The sequence below is a fragment of the Pelecanus crispus genome, chromosome 6, assembly GCF_030463565.1.
Source record: "Pelecanus crispus isolate bPelCri1 chromosome 6, bPelCri1.pri, whole genome shotgun sequence".
Lineage (NCBI taxonomy): Eukaryota > Metazoa > Chordata > Aves > Pelecaniformes > Pelecanidae > Pelecanus > Pelecanus crispus.
This window is the reverse complement of record NC_134648.1, coordinates 11,202,080-11,224,130: the sequence shown is the minus strand read 5'-3', so window position 1 is coordinate 11,224,130 and position 22,051 is coordinate 11,202,080. Positions and strand designations below refer to the sequence as shown.

Below are 22,051 nucleotides of genomic sequence, written 5' to 3'. Positions count from 1 at the left end.
CACTTACAACTGCAGATATTGTTTATTCTTGTTTTTATATCATCCTGTTGGATGGCGTCATTCCAAAGGATGTCATTGTGGTGGGTGATCAGAGAGCTCGATTGTACATGGAATTGGTTTGGGGGCTTTGGGGTTTTTGTTTAGTACCTGCAAAATTCAAAGGAATTAGTGAAGGAAAGCAGCCTTCAAAGTTTTTGATTAGAGCTGAAATTATGTTAGTGATACAGGGTTCAGAATTTGCAGAATTAGGGATCTCCACAGGACCAGTAGGAAAACTGCAGTCTTAAGGAGTTCTGTATATTTATAACAGAAAAAACAACTGCAACTCAAAGTTTCTAGGACAGGATTTGTATTCAGTTTTTTGTTATGAAATTGCATATTCAGAGTAAAAGCTGGTTTTTGTTATCATCTGACTGGTGGAGGAAAAGAACAACAAAAACCTAGGATTGAATAAATACATAAATGATTGTTGGGATGTTGACTGATGGTGGACTGGGGGGGTATTGTGAAATCCTGGGCCAAATAACAGAACGTATTCAATAGACTGGGGCTCATGGGTCAAGTATAAGATTGTTTTCTTTGGGAGCTTGAGCAGAATTAAAAAATGTGAGTCTTGTCCATAGTGATGGTAACCACAAAAAGAGAGACTGTTTAATTGCTGTTGCAACTTATTTTAAAAGAAGACATATTTTGCATTTAGCTGTTGGCATCTCGAAAAAATGTACTTTTAATAGGTTATGACTGTGAAGGTGCTCAAGACTGAAATTTGTATTAACATGCACGTATTGTTTACCTCATGTTTCTGTCTTCAAAGTTTGATGCATTTCCCATGTGAAAATTATGTTTCATATGGTAATATTGAAGGTGGAAGTATTGAATGATTTTTTGCAAAGAGAGGGGAAGCTGACAATCTCAACCAGTTAAGCCAAGAAAACAAACAAACAATGTTTTTCCTTGTCTTGTGTAAATATTTCTTTTTTTCCCAGGTATAAATATCCCTTGCCCTTTCTGGTACAAATGAAACTTGTGGCTTCTGTCATGCAGAGTAAATCTGTTGCTTCTCTTGATGACTTTAATGTCTTACTTGATGCTTATATATTTTATATGAATTCAAGATGGTTCAGATAGTATTTTAATTGTGTTGACCACTTTGTTCGTTCATTTCCAACTCAGGCAATACTTTCTAAAACTGATGAGACAAAAGTTTTAAGTGGTGAATTTGCAAGGTAGTTTAACTTATGCTTTCTGTTTTGTGAAATCTTTTAATTTAGCTGCTGATGTGTTTCTCATTTAGGATTTGAATAGCCTTCTAAGAGACTGGCACTTAAATTGCTATTAAAACTGGAGCTTAGCCATCAAAGTGACTCAGAACTGGCACTGCTGATGGCAGCAATACTGAAATATTTTTGAAAAGCTGAGCCCTGTCTTCCTTAGTTGCCTTTCAAAAATGGGATGTAAACACTGCTCTTTTGAAAAAATGACACTTTGATGGAGAGAGCTATCTTTGTCTTGTATAACACTGAGCATGCTACCAAAAAAATGATCAACTTTTGGTATGTTTCTCAGATCTGTAAAATTGGCTAAATATAAAGTGTGCGGGAAATAGAGTATTGCCTATTCAAGTGCTGTAGAAATTGTAGGGGCAAATAGCAATTGGCATTCTGTTCATGTGTGTTCTGCTTCAATGTGTAGATCAGCCTGGGTTAGCGTTGCTAACAAAGCAAGCAATGGTAACTTCATTTTGTCATTTTGCCTGGCAAAACTAGTTTTAGGGAGGATTTTAGCTAGTATTTTACAGTAGAGACTTCAGTAATGACATATAAAAGAATCATGCTCCATTAAATGTGGAAAACTTACTTGTGCAGCTAAGTGCTTTATGGCTGGATTAATGAGTAACCTGCTTCAATTAGTTGCTGCTCTCCTGCAATGTAGTCTTTGGGTTTCTTTTTCCCTACACAAACTCTCCTTGTTTTCACTCAGTCATTTAGCACCCCAAGATGCGCATTGCCCCCAGTAAGCTGCAGTTACTCCTGATGGGGATAGTTTGTATTACAGAGTTTCGTGCTGTACCATCCGCTCTTCAGAAAGGTAGGATGAAAATTTCACATCTAGCTTTAACAGTTTTCCTCAGTACTAACAGTTCTGTTCTTAGGCAGTGACAAGCCTTGGAGTCAGTGCTGAAATAAAGAAGCTGCACTCGTTTCAGCCCTGAAGTTTTTGACCCTAAGAGCTTGTAGGCCTAGAGACATGGTAGCATTAGAATAAATGGTCTAGTTTTCATTCGTTGCTTTTGTTCCAATCCAAGTCTGTAACTGGAATTTATCTTTTAATGAGTAATCCTTATGAAACTTTTATCTGATTCTTTGATGATTCAGAATGAATAACATTAAATATGATTTATAATTAATTAAATAAAATTAAATAATCTCAGATTTGCAGCAAGTTAATGAACGCCATGGTTTAGCATGTTACCCATGGGCTGCAAACAAAATACAGCAAGTCCTCTCTTCCATTGTCTTACATCTTAAAATCCAGAGGTTTTTTTTTTTTTTTTGTTGGAACAATCAAAGATTGCAATTGTTTGTGTTTCCTTCATGAAGATTTACTGATTTATGGCAAACTGTAGCGGAAATCAGATCTTGGCTGTTTGCATAACCATTTTGCTTCCTTTTTAAATTTGCAGTAGTAAAAAAGGGAAAATTACCGCTTGATTTTCTAAATTCTACAAATCACTTGTTTTCATTGTAAAAACTCCTATTTTGGCTGTCAAAACAGGTGTGGCATCTAAATCATCATAATAAGTTGCTCACTTAAGCAGTCCAAAGCATAGTATTCTGTAGAATGGTATTCTCTTGCTTCAGTGTCCTGCCATGCAGATGGATGTGATGCAGTTTACACAGAAATCTCTCGTCCGACCAGTGAACGACACTGGTTCTGAAGCAGTCTGTAAAGCAGGCAGGAATCTCTTGGGCTTACAAATGCCGTGGCGCAGAAGATTTTAGAGTTTGTCAAAATATAGATAAGTTTAGTATAATATATTAATATAAAAAGTAACTTGTAACTTTTAGGCTAATCTTGCTTAGGAGAATAGGCTTATTCAATGCTGAAAGAAAAAAGGAAGGTTTTAGTTTGTGAATCTGTTTTTTCACTTTATTTATTTTTGCCCATTTCCTGACTACCAAATTCCTTTTGGTAAAACCTAAATCCTATTTCTAAAAATTTTTGCCTCTATTTCCTCTTTCCCCTTTCCTCAATGTATCTTTGCATATGGGAAAAAGGTGGGTGCAGTGAGAATTAGGAAAGAGTGAAAAAAATCAGATAAATGAACTGGATCGTTTCTATATAAAGCCTTTTTTATTTAAAAGCTAGGATAAGTAGCATTGTGTCAGCATTATTGTGGCACTGTAATCACTTGCATCAGCCATACTAATCCTGAGGATGACTGTAAAACCCTTTTTATAGGTGTTGTAAGCTGCATTTTATGGTTTGGAGGATTTCACATTTTCCGGACAGTGTATGCAAGTATTGGTCCTCCACCCTTGGAATACAGCCACCTATCTGCCAGAACAACAACAAAATGTTTCAAGTTTATGGATACTAAATTTTTCCCAATGTAGTGTTTAACAGAATTTGTAGTAAAATGTATTAGAGATGTGTTTGGCTTCATTGACTTTCCATACAGCTTTAAGAAAAAAAGTAACTGTGGCCACTGCTAGGTTTGGGAAGTGCACTACAAAGAATTCCTCTGTTACAATGTGCTGCTTGGCAGAATTGGTTGCTTTGCTTCTATCTTTCTTAAAATACTACCAAATCAGTAGTTATCACCACAAATATTTGTTTCTATAAATATACAAACACATAAATATTGTCAGCTTTACTTAGCCATGGTAGATGATAACAATAGTGAGTTAAGAAGAAAAAAAGTTGGCCCAGTAGTAGATGTTCTGGAGAAATTCAGCCACTGTTCTTGGTCATCGAGGTCTGAATGTTGTGCATTTTGACCACATTTGTCCAAAATATTTTAAGTACAATTGCTGGGTGTAAAGAGATTTCTGAAAGCAATAATGAAACAGTGATTTAGTCCCAAAATAATTCCAAAACTTGCCTAAAAGAGAATGTTCGCATTCAGAAAGTTCAAGTAAGCGTGGACCTAATGAGAACGTTAATGCACACACTCATGGAAGGCAAAAGTTAATATTTGCAATACAGTTAAACCAAAAAGTGCTCATTTGGAGAGATTCTGCAAAATGAAGTACACTGCCTTTTTCTGAGCGCAGTTTACCCTTAGTCTGGACATTTTGTATTAGGAATTGTAAGAAGGTTCCTGTTGTGGCAGAGAGATTGCACTGACCTCTGCACTAGGCCATGCCTTCCAAATTTGTGTTCCTAAAAAGTAGAAAAATTTATATCCAGACTAAATCTTTCCTTCTTTTCCCCCTTTTACACCTCAGATCCAAAGTGTGGGCAGAAAGTTCAAGAGACAAAACCCTGGAGTTACCTTAACCTTTTCACTCGGATTGTTGGGGGAAACCAGGTGAAACAAGGCTCACATCCATGGCAGGTTTGCACAAGCAAATGTGGTTTTATCTTCAAAACAGAGTCCTGACTTTTCATAGAAATGACAAGAGAAGAGAACAGGTATATTTTGTGCTTACTGACACTTACGGTGTATTATTGAGCTCCACTCTGCTTTTATGAAAAGCAGTGAAGCAGGTAGAGAGGACATGGAACCCATCCTGCTCTTTAAGAAGCCTTTGCTTATCACTTATTATTTTGTTTATCATTCTTTCTGAAAGAGCATCTGTAGATCAGTCTATTGTAAAGAGGCATGGGTGAAACTACTCAAAAATAGAAGGCAACCGAAGGACAGCACCTCCAGCCCCCGACTGTTGTCAGGTATCATGGATTTCCAGTGCTCCCAGCAACCTGCAAAGGAAAAATTCTCAACTAACTAGTAACTTCTACAGCATGCCAAGTACCTCGGTGACTTGGCATTTGTTACATGTGTGTTGCTTTTATCCAGGTACCAAGTTATAGCTAAGGAGAACAGCAAGGTTTAGGATTTCTTAGATTCAAGGACCATAACAATGCCATGAAAGTGTGTTTGCTTGAAATGCAGCATGTACTCTAGTTATGTGAATTTTCAGAGAGTACCTGCATGTACTTTCTCCTTTCTTCCTCAAATGCAATCAGAGCAGATATAAAGACTTTCTTTATTTGACATGCCTTCTTTATGAGGTGCAGGTTTCCTTGAAACGAAGGCAAAAGCATTTCTGTGGAGGCACCATTGTTTCTGCTCAGTGGGTGGTCACGGCAGCTCACTGCATCTTAGACAGGTATGGATGTGATATTGCATGAGTAGGCTGCAGGTGCAGAAAAACATTGATTGCAAAATGTGTGTGTGCTGTAGTATCTTTTTGTGGTGATTACTTACAGGTGCTACCCTTTCATTTGTAACCAGTACTTTCCACATTTTAACAGAAAGGGAGAAAAACCAAAACCTTTGAACATGTCAAAAATACGTAAGAATAAAATAAACTTACAGGGGTTGGTGGAGACTGATTTTTTTGGAAGTGTAGGTAAAAATCTTTACCTAGCTATAAGTATCAGGTGATGGCAATTTTTTTTTTTTTCCCAGAGGTAGCAACTGGCAGAGTATATGCAATTAAATGGTGAATGGATATAGTACTGACCTCTTGCATGCGGATGATTTTCAGCCTTAGTGCGGAGGGGAAAAAAAAAAAAAAAAGAGGTCTGTGAATGTAGCACAGAAGGTTTCAGTCCTGATTCTGTGGTGGCTTCACTGAGATTCTAATTCCCTTATAGTTAGTACTGAATCTTTGTATTAATGGGTCACCTGGAATTATAGATTTGATCTATATCTGGCATTGTATGTGATCACCTCTTGGTGAAATTAGCCAATAGCTGCAGAGTTTATATTAACTACAGAAGCACAGGCAATGTCTAAATCAGCATAAAGCCTCCTGACACAAAAGTAATTCTTCAAGTCTCGTGAATAATTTTGAAGCAGAATAAAAAGTTTATAATGATTGCATTTGTGTTTCCTTGCTGCACATCTGATCTGGTACTAGAAGCCCTAAAGCAGGATTCACTATGTTTTTAAGGCATAAACAGAGAATGCTAGAGAAGTAGTCTTATTTTTTCTGTACTTTCCTATGTCCAAATCTTCCCCCTTCCTTCAAAAAGCAGTGTGACTGAACATTTTTAAACCCATTAAGAGGACCTGGTTCCTTAGTGGAACAGTCACTACACAGTCAGGAGTGTAGCCAAATCATCTTTCTTCTCAGTCCTTTTCATCTCTTAATTTCTACTGCGGGGCATACTCAACTCTTGCTGATAGTATTAAGTGCTCTAAAATCTGAAGACGAAAGGTATTAGGTATCAGTAGTAATAACTTTTCTGTTGAAAGGAATAAATACAGTTGTTTTTAATTTTGAAGATTCTGTAGCTGAACTTTTATTTTTCTGTTCAATAGGGACCTACTCCAGTACTTGAATGTCACTGCAGGAGAGTATGATTTGAGGATCAGGGAGAATGGCGAGCAGACGCTCCCTGTTAAATATGCCATTAAGCATCCAAACTTTGACCCCAGAAGGCCAATGAACTATGACATTGCCCTTCTGAAGCTGGATGGAGCCTTCAACTTCAGTAAGGCCATAATTATCTGTGATCTTTTTCAGTGGGGAAGGTAAGGCCTTTGTTTCTCCCACAGGCTGCGAAAAGTCTTGAAACTCAGTTTAAACCCATTTCCCAACAGTCAGATTATACCACTGAAAATCTCCAGAGTATTTTGCAACTGAAGTATTTAAAATACCAGAGGTAAGTCAGAAAAATGTATCAGTTGAATTAAATGGTCTTCTTCAGACTTAATACTCCCTTGCAGAAAAGGTATTGTTCTTCGTATGCAGGAGATTAAAAATAAAAACACCTACTTGGTCAAATTTTAATCTAAGGTGTAGGTGGAGATTTCTGTCTCTAGTGAACAGTAAAGCTAGTCAAAGGCAGGCCAGAGCTCACAGCATACCTTGCTACTGTCTGTACCTTGCTCACACCCCCTCTGCTATTTGCTGTCTTTCTGCAGTCTGCAAGAAGCGAAAAAGAACCTGGGATTATCTTTAGTAGTGGCAGAATGGTCCATCTGGGGGCTGTAAGGGAAAGGGGAAGGTGAGGGGAGGACAGCTCTTCATACCCTGTTTGCTGGCCTGTGAGCCAGCCGTTTCTCAGCTCTACACTAACTGCCTTACAGTCAGGTTTTCTGAAAGACTACTTCACATCAGTTTTACGTAGTATTGAGGTGTGTATGCTTTGCTTCTCCAAAGGCTCCAGCTCACGTCACTAGGTTGCTCTTTCTTTGCTAGCACAAAGGCGAGTGACTGCTTTTTCTAATGGCAGTTTGTATCATGATAGCAGTTAAGTTTAAGCTGAATGGCAAGGCCTGGGCTGAAGTTTGTGGTGCTCCTGCCTTTCTTTTTCCATTCCAAAACACTGTGAAGTGGAGGCACAGATAAATTGTCAAATGCCAGATTAATTTTTCAGATGCCGCAAAAATAACAATACTTTTTAGTTTCAAAAAAAAACTGAGAAAGGAAGCTTTTTGTTGTTGTTCTTTCAAATACTTATCAATAAAATTCATGTCTGTGTGGCAGGTTCATCGGTTTTGCCAGCATGTCTTCCTGATCCAGGTGAAAAGTTTGAAGCAGGATACATCTGCACTGCTTGTGGTTGGGGCCGTTTAAATGAGAGTAAGCTACTTGCATTGTTCTTTGACATTCAGGTTTCTCAGTGTCTTATTTCTGAAGCTAAGGGCTTGATTGCATAGGTCATAGACAGACCAGGAAAAAACATCAACTGGTCATAAGAATTGTAATCTCAAAATGGGATCTTTGCTAGCTTCTATGACTACCTGTGAATTATCTCAAAATGGATCACTACAATATGTAGATGTGTATTTCAATTTTGAAACATTTTAAAATTTATTCAAGTAAAACTGCTTATGTACACAAAACTGGATATTTATGTAACTGTAAAATGGCTTGGAGCAAGTTTACAACTCTTTTTGGGGTTTTTTTTGTGTATTAGCAGTGACATTAAGGTCACCTTTCAGCATTTCTTATGAACAATTTTTTTTTTTTTTTTAGATGGAGTACTTCCTCAGGTCTTATATGAAGTCAATCTACCAATCCTAAATGCTAAAGAGTGTTCAAGAGCATTATCAACTTTAAAGAAACCCATCCAAGGTGACACTATAATGTGTGCTGGATTTCCAGATGGAGGAAAAGATGCCTGCCAGGTCAGCTGAACAGAGGGCCTTGTGTACATCCAAGTGTTTCTCAGAAGCTGAAGGCTCTGTGTGCCTAAATGAATAAATACACTGCAAAGTGTGATATTTGGAGTGTGTGTATTCTGATGTGTGAATTCTTTCAAGGGTCCTGTATGGGGCAATGCACCGAATTACATTATTCCATTTTAATTGTTATATGAGTTGGATGACAGGTTCCTGAGAGCAATTTTGCAATGTATCCCAGAGCAATAATGCTTGGGGCTTTGTAACTTCAGAGCACTTGATAAATTAATTGGTTAATGTTGCTAAGATCCTAAGGAGGAAAGTAGAAAGTATTGCCTTGGACTACAGGAAGCAAAGGAAGTGAGATAAAGGTTAAGTGATAAAACTCCTCACTCCTTTTCATGTGCTAAAACATGACAGCTGTGAGGGCATTAGTCTCTCTCTCCCCCTCTTGACAATCCTGACTAAACACAAAAAAAAAGAAATCTTCTTTCTTCACAGTTTTTAAATTACTATTCCCTTTGCAGGTTTGTCAGTATGGCACAAAAGAGAACCCCATAATCTCTTTAAGGCTTCCTCAGTGGTATGCATGCACTTTTGTAAGCTGTGGGTTGTGGGCTTTTACTTGTTTTTTACAGGGAGACTCAGGAGGCCCTCTTCTGTGCCGACGTAAGCATGGTGCCTGGACTCTCGCTGGTGTGATCTCCTGGGGGATGGGATGTGCTCGTGGCTGGATAAGTAATGAGAAGAAGAAACATTATGACAGGGGATCTCCGGGAATATTCACAGACCTCAGTGCGGTGCTTTCCTGGATTCAAGAGAACATGGGTGCTGGTATTAATTTAATATTAAATTAATTTAATATTAAAAAAAAATTATTAAGCCTCTGCAGTTATTTGTGCCTCACTTTTGAGAACTCTTCTGTCTCATAATAATACTTCATTTAATTTTATCTTTTTCAAGACATGACACTTATATTTTGCCCCATTTTTCGTGGCAAAGCACTATAGCATTTCACAATGCCTTTAAGTATATGGTACTGATTGGCAGTTGCCAAAAATGAATTGACAGCATTGTAAATATTTGCTTCTCTTCCCCTTTGTCTCTTACTTGACCTATATATGTGTGTGTGTCTGTGTATATATGTTTGGTTTTTTGGTTTTGTTTTGTGTTGGGTTTTTTTTTTTGTTTGGTTGGGTTTTTTTAACTTTAAGATTGGCCCTTTTATCCAGTTGGCCAGTTAGCCTGGTATTTTTATTTTAAGTGGAAATTCACTGTTGGAAGTGTCTGAAATTCCATACACAGCTCTTTGAAGTTACTTGTCATTTTTCCCAGCTAAAACGTGTTGGATCAGACATTTGACTACATGGGGAAAAGTCATGTGCTCAAAGTGTCTTTGCTTACTCTGCCCAAAAGTCTACATATGCCCTCTGTGCAGGGAAACAGCATGAAAATTATCTATTACTTCCAAAGTCATGGAGCTGGAGATATAAATGACAGTCTGTCCAGGGGTGAACTTCACTCAGAGCATTAAGAAACTGAATTAATATTTTCTTCCAGTTTGGGCTATTTTCATGAAAATGTATTGGAGACTGTGTTAGAATTTACGCAGAGAACTGAAAAATTGAGGAGGGCTGTTTAAGAGGTTTTGCTAGTCAATGATAAAGAAAAAACTTGCAAGGGGAAAAAAATAACTTTCCCATTAGAAACCAGCCTCAACTGGTGATTGGAAAAAGAAAACCCCATAATGTCAGAGAAAAATGAAAAGGGTTTAGCTTCTGAAAAATATTTTGGTTTTCAATTAAAAGAAAAAAAAAAAAAGAGAGAGACAGGGTCTTTTTAATAAAAATTTACTGTTGGCCCATTTTATTATCAGGAAAAGATAATATGATTAGCTATTGTGGTAATTAAAGCGTGTTGGCTCCAGTAAACAGAAAAAGCAATTCGGTGTAGGTAAATTGAAAACACAATTATCAATTGCATTGCACTAAGCTTTGCTTGCTCAGTCGTTCTTTTATACTGTCACACTGGTGCAAAAGATCTTAACTGTAATTGCTGTCAGGCTTAATGTCTCTGTGTCCCTGAGGTGATGCTAGCTGTTGGATTCTGCTACCCTAACCTGAAATGAATAGTATTTACTGTACAAGTATGTAGAAAGAGAGTATTGTGCTGCTCAGACTGAGCAGTAGCCTGTCAACGTTTTATTAATTCTAGAAGTGGCTACTCCAGAATTGTTTATTCCAAAGTCAGCATGGCCTGAACTCACAATTTTGTTTTAATTCTAAGCCTAGTTTATTGTAGGTACTATGTCCCTAAGAAGCATTTGAATTTGCCTCAGTGCTAGCTGTTTAAAATCACCATTTCACGTGGATAAAAATAAAGTCTATATCATGAATATGAAACTACAGTAATTTATTCTTCTTTTTCCATCCCCTTCCCTATCCCTCCTTTATTAGATCTGAAAATGAAAAGCTCCACAGGTGAGTACAGTGTTTTTTCAGTATCTTCTATCTGTGTTAGAGCATAAAAAGACCCCCAAAATAGTCCAATGTATAATCTATGAAGGAACAAACATGAAGAAGCTTAACTCATCAAAGCACTTTTAAATGTATACTTTAAATATATACTTTTTTTCTTACTTCTTTTCCTCCTGGTTCTGTTAAAAAAAAAAAAAACAAAACCCACAACCTACTTATGTAGGGTTGTACTTATGTACTGGTGACTTCAAAAAGGAATTCTCCTTAAGGCAGCTACATATATAAAGCCATATTTTTATTGAAATGCAAATAAAATTAACAGCAAAAATTTAGAACAGAACCTCAAGCAATGCATGAAATGTAGTCAGTGAGGTTGATTCTGTATAAAAATACAGATTCTAAATAGAAAGTATGAGGTAAATTAGTAGTACTTTTGTGCAGTCTATGATGAATCTATCTACTTGTCTGATGTCTATTTCTATGAATAAAATGCAAAAAAAAAAAAAAAAAGAAATCTAACCCCAAATGTAACATTTTAAAATTGAAGTCTTTGATTCTGCCATGTTATGTTCTTGTTGGACACTGTTCATCTAGGTACAAGTTCATATAAACATACTAGAAACAACTCTTGTGAACTAGATCGTAAAATTTTAATTTTAGTAATCTAGAATGAGATTTCTTAGATGATAAACGAGCTTGGGCACACGGTCAGTTTGTATAGACTTGCTGTGGCCAGTGAGAATTGGGTATTTAAGTGCTGTTTGTGTCTTTTTTGAATTTGTTACTGGTCTTCCTAGAGCGCTTCAGGTAAGATAATCTTATAAGTACATGACTCCTTAAATTTGTTTTCATATACATAGTTGTTGATAAATGTCTTACTGGCTTACCTTGCAAGGAGAAGGAAAGGCAAGAGGAGATAATTTTTGTACATAATTGTGTTTCTAGCGACACTTACCTGGAGAGGAAAGTTTCTGCTGCTTTTATTGAACTGTCCATAATACCGTATCGTACTCTCTCAAAAGTCTCCTGCTGTAGCATACCTAAGGATGTTATTACAAATGGGCTGCAATGAACAATTTTCTTAGGTCCTGAGGTATGCATTTTTCCTCCCTGAAAAATATTTACACCAAAATCCTCGTTTAACAAGTAGTTTCTTTGAGGTAAAAAGCAAGTACTGCCACTTTTACAATAAAATATGATAGCATGTTGGCAGTGCTTCACTTTTGCTCCCAAATTGTGTTTTAAAACTGACTTAACATAATACCAAATAAGAGAGAAGACCCAGCATCAGTCTGCCAGCAAAAACAAGGTACAGCTGAGCAATCTTGAGTCTCACAATATTCTCTAATGTTTGAGCTTTTTGGTGGAACAGATAATTGCGTATGTGTCAAACCTGATTCCTTCTATTTTGTTTAACTCTACAATGCAGCATTTTGTAGCATTCAGGATGGCAAACTCCCTGACAGTGAAGGAGAATTACATTTTCCTGGAAGTCCCAAACAGTTCTATCAAAACCACCAGTAAGTGGATAAAACACAGTCTTTCCCTAGAAACTCTTGCCCGTACTGGTGTAGTTGTGTTTTTGCTGCAGTTTCGTGAATGGGAACTAATTTGTTGTTCCAGATTGTGTGTATGGACTCTATTTGTACCAGAAGGGAATTATATATTGCTTCGTTTTTCCCACTTTGATATAGAGCCAGAAACATTTTGTGACTATGATTCTTTATCAGTCTATTCAAAAGACGACAGGCTTGTTGGTGAGTTGCTGTCCCCTTATTCTCTGAAATAATTTGTCAGTGTACTCTTTCAATCTAACAGCAGGTACACCCAATGAGGACATTGCTGTTGATTCTGTTTTACTTACATTTTCATGATGAATACATTGTGACATATGATCTAAAATAAAAGACAAAGAGTGTGGGAGGAGAAAAGAATAGAAAATTCCTGGTGGGGAACTGTGTCAGCATACAACTTTCTGTTGTCAAGGATTTTCAATTTTTAATAGTGTGCATCTATTTGTACTAATGGATTAATAGGGAATGTAGAGAAATGAATAGGCAATTTCCTTTTCATCCTAAAATTTTTATAGCTAAGTACTAAGAATGGTACATGCATGTTTTCTCAAGTGGCTAACGACTTTAAACAGTGATTATTCTCTAATATTATTTTTCAGGGAAATTCTGTGGAGGAGATCTTCCATTACCTATTTTGATTGGCTCCAATAGTATAAGGCTGAAATTTGTTTCTGACAACAAGGATTATGGAACTGGTTTTTCCATGACCTACAAAGCTCTTACACCAGATATTCTTCCTGGTGAGTCTAAGTCTAGTAATATACCTGTCTGCATTCCTGGGTGGTGACCTGAAAAAAATTTCAGGAGAAAATAAATCGGAGGAAGCTCCTGTGATATTTCTATGTGGATGATATTGTGAACAAGGTAAGTGTGGTTAGGCTGCCGTGTGACATAGTGGAGAAACTTGGATGCCAAAAGAGGTAGGATAGAGGCTGTTGAGAGGAGCTCTTTAACTTTGCCTCTTCTCCATCCATTTTATACAAGATCTCATTTCCTTCCCTACTTCCGAAATGTTTTAAAACTCAATTAATAAGATTAGTCAAATGAGCAGAATTTCCAGATAAAAGCTGCTTTGCTAGTTCTAAGCATGCTGTCATGGAGGAGCCCTGAGGGAGGCAGCTAATGCTAAGATACATGTTGTGGAGAATTACTTTAGTTTTGTTGTGAAGAGTGGTTCACCATCACTAGGGAGCAGGCCCAAGGGCCATCTGCTGAGTGTGGGCAATCCAATTAGACAGACACCTGTTGTTCCTGTTTCTGCAGCTTTTCCAGCTAGTTTCTTTCCTTTGCAGAGTGTAACGGCAGAGTGTAGAGAGGAATCCCCTCTGGCGGGCCTTGCCACTGCATAGCCCATCAGGAACACATGTAGTCTGGCTGTGTTTTATGTCTCCACTTTGGTCTCCAAAGAAAGCTGGCAAATGTTCCTCTGACATAGAATCATAGAATCGTTTAGGTTGGAAAAGACCTTTAAGATCATCCAGTCCAACCATTAATGTAACACTACCAAGTCCACACTAAACCAATCAAGAGTAGACTTAGACTAAACCATGTCCCAAAGTGCCACGTCTACCTGTTTTTTGAATGCTTGCAGGGATGGTGACTACACCACCTCTCTGGGCAGCCTGTTCCAATGCTTGACTACCCTTTCTGTGTGAAGAAATTTTTCCTAATGTTCAATCTAAATCTCCCCTGGCGCAGCTTGAGCCCATTTCCTCTTGTCCTATTGCTAACTACTTGGGAGAAGAGACCAACACCCACCTCACTACAACCTCCTTTCAGGTAGTTGTAGCGAGCGATAAGGTCACCCCTCAGCCTCCTCTTCTCCCGTGTCCTGCTCTTCTCTCACCCCACACAGGTACCTGTGCCTGGAGTGCACTGCCTGTAGCCAAAGGGGAATGTTATAGTCATGGGTTGAATTGCTCTTCTGCCTGGGAACAGATTAAAAATTTTCTTTGCATCTTTTTCAAACAGAAGGATTTGTCTTGCTGCTCTTGTCCTGTTCTCTTTCTCAGCTGTGTGAAAGCTCCACAAGAGTTTTTCTGGATTTAAATTTTTTTTTGTGAATGACTTAATAGGAAATCACAGTGCCTCCATTTTTGTTTTCCTGGATTTCCAGATTCTGGCTGTGAGTCCTTAGCTGTCCTTTTTGAAGAAGGAGTGTTACAAAGTATGCACTATCCAGAGCGCTACAGCAACATGGCAGACTGTCAGTGGATTATTTGTGCACCAGAGGACCATGTAGTCAAGGTAAAATGTGAGCCCCTCTTGTGTCTACAGAATGGAAGTGGGCACCATTGAGTTAACAAGAAATTACACAGCTAAAGACAAGCAAGATCAAGCAACATAAGCTTGAATAATGCTGCTGGATGCAGTTAAGAGAAATCATTTTCCATCCCAAAAGCCAGATCTGTTTTGATTTCTCCTTTAGGTTATAGTAAAATAAGATTTCCTGGTTTAAATTTTATGACAGATTCTTCTAGCAAATGTAATATGTTATGTATCGCCTGCAAGAGGTCTGAATGTCACAGAAACCAGACCCTAAAGGAATCATTGAGAATATGAAAGACCTTATTATATATCTTAGAATTTTTTCTGTGTGAATTTAACAACAAAGTTCACTTTTTCATTTTTTATTTAAGCTTACGTACCAGTCTTTTGAAGTAGAAGAGAGTGAAGATTGCTCTTATGATGCTGTGACTGTGTATGAAGATGTAGGAAAAGAAGAGGAAATTGGTTTGACTTTTGATTTTTGATGTATTTTGGGGATGACCTGTTTCTTTTGTGACTCTCACTAGCCCAGTTTTACAGTCTAAATAGGTACTAGTTTCAGTACCTTGAAAAATACTTGCAGGTATTGCTGCTTCTGTTCCACTTACAGAGGCAAAACCAGTTTGAACAGAACAGTTTTGTGTATTTAAATTCTATATGAAATACAGCACTGAATTAATGCAAATGAAGAAAAGGGCATAACACAATAATTTGTGTTTATGGTAATGATCAGACACAGAAAGCACTCGAGAGGTCTCCTTTTCAGAGTCCAATTTTTCTTCACTCCCCATGAGCATTCATACAATTCTTGCCACCTTGCTGGAGATTCCTCTGGCTTACATTGAATGAGAGGAAGACCTGTCCCAATCAGCTGATCTCAGCACTTGCTTGATGCTAGTGCTGAAACACTAACAAGGGGAAATCAGGTTTCCAGTGTGTTCTATATGCAATGGCAACCTGTGAGCATGAGTGCTGCAATAGACTTGTGAAGTAATGCAAGAGTCTCCTTGTTCTTCTGCGATAATTACTGAACAAGGACAGACTGTCAGCAATAATAGAACATAAGCCTCAGTTGGCTTATCTCTACTCCTCTCTTGTGCCTAGTTATTTTTTTACCCTCCTGTGTGAGAGCTGGAATGCACAGAATATTGGGTACTCACTGTTTAAAGAGAAAAGGATGAAACAGTACGCATTAATCTGCAGTGAACCTTTGCTTTCTCATCTTTAGCTAAGTCTTGTGGATTTGCCCTACCCGCACCTGTTCTAAGCTCCTCTGCTATGATGCTGGTTGTCTTTCACTCTGATGAAACAGAAACCTTTGGAGGGTTCAGAGCTACAATCTCTTTTGTTCATGTAACAGGTAAATAGAAGTAACTTGGGAAGTTGCCTCTTTGGGGCACCACAATGGGTTGGTTCTTCAGTGAATCTGGCTATTCAGAATTATTTTGCTCTAGGAGATTCTCATCTAACAAATTGTCTCAGTGAAAAAACTGTATTGTGAACCTACTGAGGCATTAAACAAAGGGCCTGTTGAGTGGGTGAAGAGAAACAATGAATCTACCCAAACCTTCAGAGTTTTATTTTGTGTAAGAGTATTTTGGTGCATTTTAAATGGCACTTTACTACCATGTGGCGATGTAATAGCACAGATCCCTACTGTAGAAATCTGTTCCTTCTACAGAAATTATAATAAAAGAAATAAAAGTGATTTTGTAATAAAAATATCACTTGAGACAGCCTGCTAACACATTTGTTATTTTAATTTGCTAGATTTAGATACTTTAGATTCAACTAGTGAAGAAGAATTTGAAGATACGGATACGACTGAAGAAGAAATACAGGTTACAACAGGTAAGCCAACCTGAGTTATATTTTCTTCATGGGAATGGGGAGTACCTTTTGGACTGTAATTTAAATGGTGTTGTCTCCAAATATTTAATGGATGCAGTTATCCTGGATTTTTTCGTCCAGATATTTTGAGGAAATAAAAAGATGAATAGTAATACTTCTATGCCTTGGCTTTAGAATAGCAGAACCTATTTTTTCTTGTTTCCTTCATCTTGTGAAGTCATTTACAGCAGTGCAATGACATTATTTCAACTTGTATGTCAGCTTACACCTACTTGCCTTGGTGAAAATAATTGCAGAGTAGAGGGTAGTTGAAAATAATAAGCAACATTTTAGAACTTCCCTTTTTCCCTCCAGTACTTCATGGAGAATGGGATGAGTCCCTATTCATTGTAGGTTTGAGGCTAAAACTTTTGAAGGTAAGCAGTTGCTTTCATCTTGGTGAAGCTCTGTTTCTGCTAAGATCATCTCCTCATGCTACCTCTAAACATTTGGATCCTTTGTAATGAGGGAAGTTGGAAGATTTAGCAAAAAAGGGGACGGGGGAATCTTGAGGAGCTGTGGGGTAGCTCTTAGATGGAGTATTCTTTGCTTCTCCAAATCTTAACCTCTAAAGAATTCTTGAGACATTAATGCTTTCTGTTTCAGATGGTATTTGTGGAATGCCTTCAAATCAGCCCAGGTTCATCTTCAGTAGGATAATTGGAGGTGAAGAAGCTGTACCATACTCATGGCCTTGGCAGGTCAGTGTACAAATTTCAGATGAGCATATCTGTGGAGGAGCAGTTCTTGCCAAAGAATGGGTTGTCACAGCTGCTCACTGCTTTAATTCTAAGTAAGTACACTGGGATGAACCCTTCCCTGGGAACGTCTGTAATTTCGTGGCGCGTCTTTGCAGTGTGGTGGTTCTGCCCACGGTGGCTGGCACAGTTTCGGTTACCACCTACTTACAGCTCACACTGGAACTGGATTCTTTTGCTCCACACACATGTACTAGGATCACAGTGGCTACTAAGGAAGTAAGTAGCCTACTTCTGTAGGCTTGGTTTTCATTCAGATCAGTTTTCAGAAGAGATGACAAGATACTAATTCCCTTGTCATCCATCACTTACTCTTAGGTAACTTCTTTGTGCTTGGGTCATTTACAGAGCATGTTCTCATCCAGGTAGAATCAACCTATCAAAAGATTTCAGAATTACTGAATTTGTGTAGATTTTGGAGGGCATACAGGAGGCTTTTGTGCACAGGGTTAATGCAATTCCCTTATTAAGAACCTATCAGTCTGTTAGATTACATGGACATTTTTCTGTCTTTATTGAGAGGAGACAAAAGGATGGTCTGTGTGACTTTCAGACTCTAAAATACTTTCTAAACTGCAACTTGTTTATTCATCTCTTAGGCTGAACACTACCTGTTTTGAAGTTCAAATTAATCACAAATACATTAATTTAAAATTCACATACATTGGGTCATTAAAGTATTTTTAAAAAATACTTTACAGGATTGCTGATAATAAGGTATTCTGGCCTGTTTTCAAATAAAGTTGCAATTACTTGAAAATGAGGGGTAAGCGTTCAAAAGCCTCAAATACCAAAGATGCTTAGACATTTATATTCTCCATTTCTTTGATTCTCTTCCCCACCCCCTCAAAACTGGGGATCTGAAATGCAAGTGCTGTTTTGAATTTTGGACTTTGGCTTCTAAGTTTCTAAATGTTAGTTTGCAAAATTTTATGTCAGGAACATTGTTGCACTGTGGTGAAAGTACTGTTTTAAGTGCCATATTAAGAAGGAATTCTCTATTGCACATTGCCATCACATCAGAATTTGCATACGTGGTTTAATAATTCTACACAACTAATTTCATCCGGGAGTTACAACAGGTTTTCAGGCAGTGAGAGGGTTTGGTTAAGAAACCAAAGGGTGAAATGAAATGTTTCTGTTGCATTTATTTTATATCATTTGATAGGTAGTAATGTTTTAGAGGTCATCCATTTTTTCATTAAGAAGGTAGGGACCAGCACTGTCCTTGGATGATGTGGACCATGCAGGCCTTGTGTTCTGCATCAGGCACCCCCAGTCCTTATAGAAGTGACCTTTCTCTGTTTGCTGTCTTTGAGAGGTCCTACTGCCTCATCATGAGAATATTTCATGCTCCCTAGAAGTCAGTGGGAAGATTTCTGTAGATTTGTATGGGAGTATGGGCCTCAGGAGCTGTTGGCCCAGGAATGTGTAAGGCCCGAGTAACTGTTTTGGGTGGGAGAGGTTTTAAGATACACAAGTTTCAAGAATGCGGTTATACCAGCCTGAGAATGTACTTTTTTGTTTATTTGTTTTAAGGGAACTATACAGAGACTTATGGATGGTGGTAACGGGACTTCATGATCTTGGAGAGCAAGAATACAGACAGGTACTATAAGTACTGCTTAATAATAAAATATAAATCAGTCTTATAGAATAGTTTTTAATGTAAATACATCTTCCAGATTGTTCATGATGCAGCAGTCTAACAACCTGCATGCTGACCTTAATCTGCTTTTACACAACAGCTTTTGTGTGACTGTCAGAGAAATTGTATCAGCACAGATCTGTGCCTTCATCCTAGTGAACTCCAAAGTTCGGTGTCCTGGAAGATGTGTGAGTGAGGAGTGTATTGTCTCTAAATTCTCTGGTGACTATTACCATGACAGAAGTAACTGGGGCAGAACTTGCCACTTTGCTCAGACTGGACAAATGTTTTTCCAAGACCCTCTTCCTACACTTGCTGGATGGAGTTTCCTGCATGTTTCCTGATCCATGTTCAAGAGGCATAATCTTGACTTGTTAATATAAGAAAGCTGGTGGCTTTAGCAGCTGCTTTTAAATGTTTCTTCGTCTTAAGGCATCTTGCATATGGCCTGAAAATTTATAAAACCAAAGTTACTTAAAGACTCAAATTCCCAAGTCACTCAGAAAATGTCAATGTCCTTGCTTTCCTAGAAAAGGTCAGTAAAGCAGTATATTATACATCCAAGTTTTAACAAGACCACTATGGACTCTGATATTGCCTTATTGCAACTGGCCGAGCCCTTGGAATTCAACCACTATGTGCGCCCAGTGTGTCTCCCTGCCAAGGAGGAGGTGATTGAGCCCTCGAGGGTGTGCATTGTCACAGGATGGGGTGCACATGAAGAAGGTATGCGGTCTTTGCTATTTTGAAGGTTGAGCATGCTATAACTGTGTTTTAAATACTATGTTCTGTGTTGTAACATTCATTCTGTCTATACATTAGTTTCTGGAGAACAGATGTGCTAAAAGTTTTCACTTGTGTAAGCTCACCTAGAGATGCAAGGAAATGGGTGGGAGGAAAGAAATCAGATAATTTAGATTGAGACCGTTTGAAAAGGGGAAGAGTAAAGCTTCTTTCTGGAATCACTAATACATGCCTCTGTTTTCTGAGATGTCTTTTACTTCAAGACAGAGAAAAGGCGAAAAAACTGCACCAGCTGGAAGTCCCCATCCTGGTGCTTGACACATGTCAGAGCTATTACATAAATCTTCCCAGTAAAGTGACCCAGCGGATGATCTGTGCTGGATTCCCTCTGGAAGAAGGCAAGGACTCATGCACAGTAAGTTGCGCACACCACCTTTGCCTTCTGATGCTTGGGGTATGGGCAGGTGGGTTCTGAAAAAGGGGAGCGTTAAAACCTCATTACAAGCTGTTTTCTTGCAAACAGGCTGGAGGTGATTTACAGTGAAAGACTCCTTAATAGGATTTTAATTACTCCTATTGCAAAAAGAGTACTTCCCTTGAACAGAGGTTATTTCTTTCTCTGGCTTTTAAAAAAAGAAATGCCCAAACACATGAGCAGCTGGGACCTCTCATAGCTGAACTGATATTTTAAACACATAAGGAGTGATGTTAACAAGATTTCTTTGTCCTTGTGCAGGGTGATTCTGGTGGCCCGTTAGTTTGTCCTTCAGAAGATAACTCGGGATTTTACACCCTTCATGGAATCACTAGCTGGGGCTTGGGATGTGGAAGGAAGAGCTACCCAGGAGTATACACAAATGTCGGTGTTTTTGTTGACTGGATCAAGCAGAGTGTTAATAGCAGTGGTATGTATTAAAAAAAAAAAACCCCAAAACCAATTAAATTAATCCTTTTGCTATTGCTAGACACTTAATTCGAGGTCTTTCCCAGAATGCCATTTTTATATTTGTGTGTCCAGCACTTCCTGAAATCTTTGCTGCTTAAAATACCTCTAGCTGAATGCCCAGAAACAGTTGAATCTAAATCAGTAGTCACTTCTGAAAACCTTATTTCTTCCGGATGTATTATTATTCCCCTCTGTATTGCATTTCTTGTGTTGATGAATATGTTTTCCTTACTGCTGCTTCGCTGCTTCATTTCTCAGAGTTGGGAGGAGGCAGGGAGGCATGAACTTGACACATGAATGACAGCTGAGTCCATTTCAACAAGTTTACAGCCTGCCTTTGATCTTTGCAATGTTTACCCTGTTTTATTTTTCTCCTTTTTGTAGATCTCCCCATTTTCATGATGTGACCATCAAAAGAGCAGTTCTGATGGACCACATTGCAAAACAATTCCGAAGCACAAACGTCATTGAAAGCAAAATTTAGTGAGAGCGTGTTAGTTCATGATTGGTGAACAGATTCCAAAGTAGCTGATACTTACCCTGGTGAATTTACTGCTGATTTACCTGAATCGAGTCTTTGGCTTTACATGCATGTGCTTGGGGCAGACACAAGTTACTTGCAGGCTTCTGACACTCTGCTGACCTATCTTAGAAGGAAAGAGAGGGAAAATAAGCCACTACATACCATATGCCAAGCATGTCCTTGAATGTAGTATTGGAGCGCATAAAAATACCACAGAAAGGAGATTAACTAAGTGCCTGTGTAAAACAACTGAAGGGGCAGTCAGTCATCCTTCCATTAAGGTCAATAAGAGTGTTAACCACTGGCTCAGAGAGGACCTAGGCAGTGGCAGTAGTAGTGCATCACTGAGAAGCAGAACAATGTTGTCTAGTCATTAGTGATGTGAATCAGTCCAATTGCTGGGAAAAGGATATTTTTAATACAGTTCCTGTTTGAACAAATTGCGTGTTGTTTAAACAGATAGAAGTGTTTGAAAAGACATGTGTTACAGGCCAAGGGCCTCTGGCACCATGCAAGGACTGACAGCTATCCTAATTAATCTGTACATGTAACTAAAGAGGTACTGTGTAATCCCCACACTGCAAATTGAGCACATTTACTTGTAAATGGCAGTTTATTTAATGCCCAAATGGCTGCTTATGCAAGAAATTCTGATGACAGGCTCCAAATAGCTTTGCAGACTGTTCTGTGCAGTCTTAAGTGTTTAGAAGCTAGTCAGTGTGATAGTACAACAGGTAACACAAGTATAATCATTCTTTGACTCAATAGTCCGGAAAATAACTAGAAAGTAAGACATCTCATTTTGTTTCTGTTGATGTTGCTGGCAAAAAATATTGAGATGTGTTTCCCATACATGCATTTGATGCCAGTAACCCTACTTTTTTGATGACATTAGTTTAGAACTTCTGATTTTTTTTT

The 22,051-nt window shown here is 38.2% G+C and overlaps 1 protein-coding gene across 1 annotated transcript; it reads left to right on the top strand.

The window, feature by feature from the left end:
• Positions 1-1,997: 1,997 nt before the first annotated feature.
• On the top strand, positions 1,998-21,017 carry OVCH2 (ovochymase 2). Its single transcript, XM_075712934.1, has 21 exons — positions 1,998-2,088; positions 4,452-4,561; positions 5,245-5,336; positions 6,497-6,669; positions 7,668-7,763; positions 8,160-8,311; positions 8,944-9,139; positions 10,762-10,785; positions 12,212-12,302; positions 12,406-12,539; positions 12,956-13,096; positions 14,473-14,603; positions 14,996-15,089; positions 15,853-15,984; positions 16,395-16,475; positions 17,121-17,307; positions 18,812-18,881; positions 19,451-19,646; positions 19,928-20,079; positions 20,401-20,569; positions 20,995-21,017. Exons 1-21 carry the CDS (start codon positions 1,998-2,000, stop codon positions 21,015-21,017), a joined length of 2,535 nt encoding a protein of 844 aa, XP_075569049.1.
• The last annotated feature ends 1,034 nt before the right edge of the window (positions 21,018-22,051 follow it).

Bases quoted from the DNA above. Each gene is read 5' to 3' on its own strand.
- OVCH2 (XM_075712934.1), top strand. From the start codon at position 1,998: ATGCGCATTGCCCCCAGTAAGCTGCAGTTACTCCTGATGGGGATAGTT. The intron at 8,312-8,943 runs GTCAGCTGAACA...TGTTTTTTACAG, and splicing joins GAGGAAAAGATGCCTGCCAG to GGAGACTCAGGAGGCCCTCT. The intron at 12,540-12,955 runs GTGAGTTGCTGT...ATTATTTTTCAG, and splicing joins AAAAGACGACAGGCTTGTTG to GGAAATTCTGTGGAGGAGAT.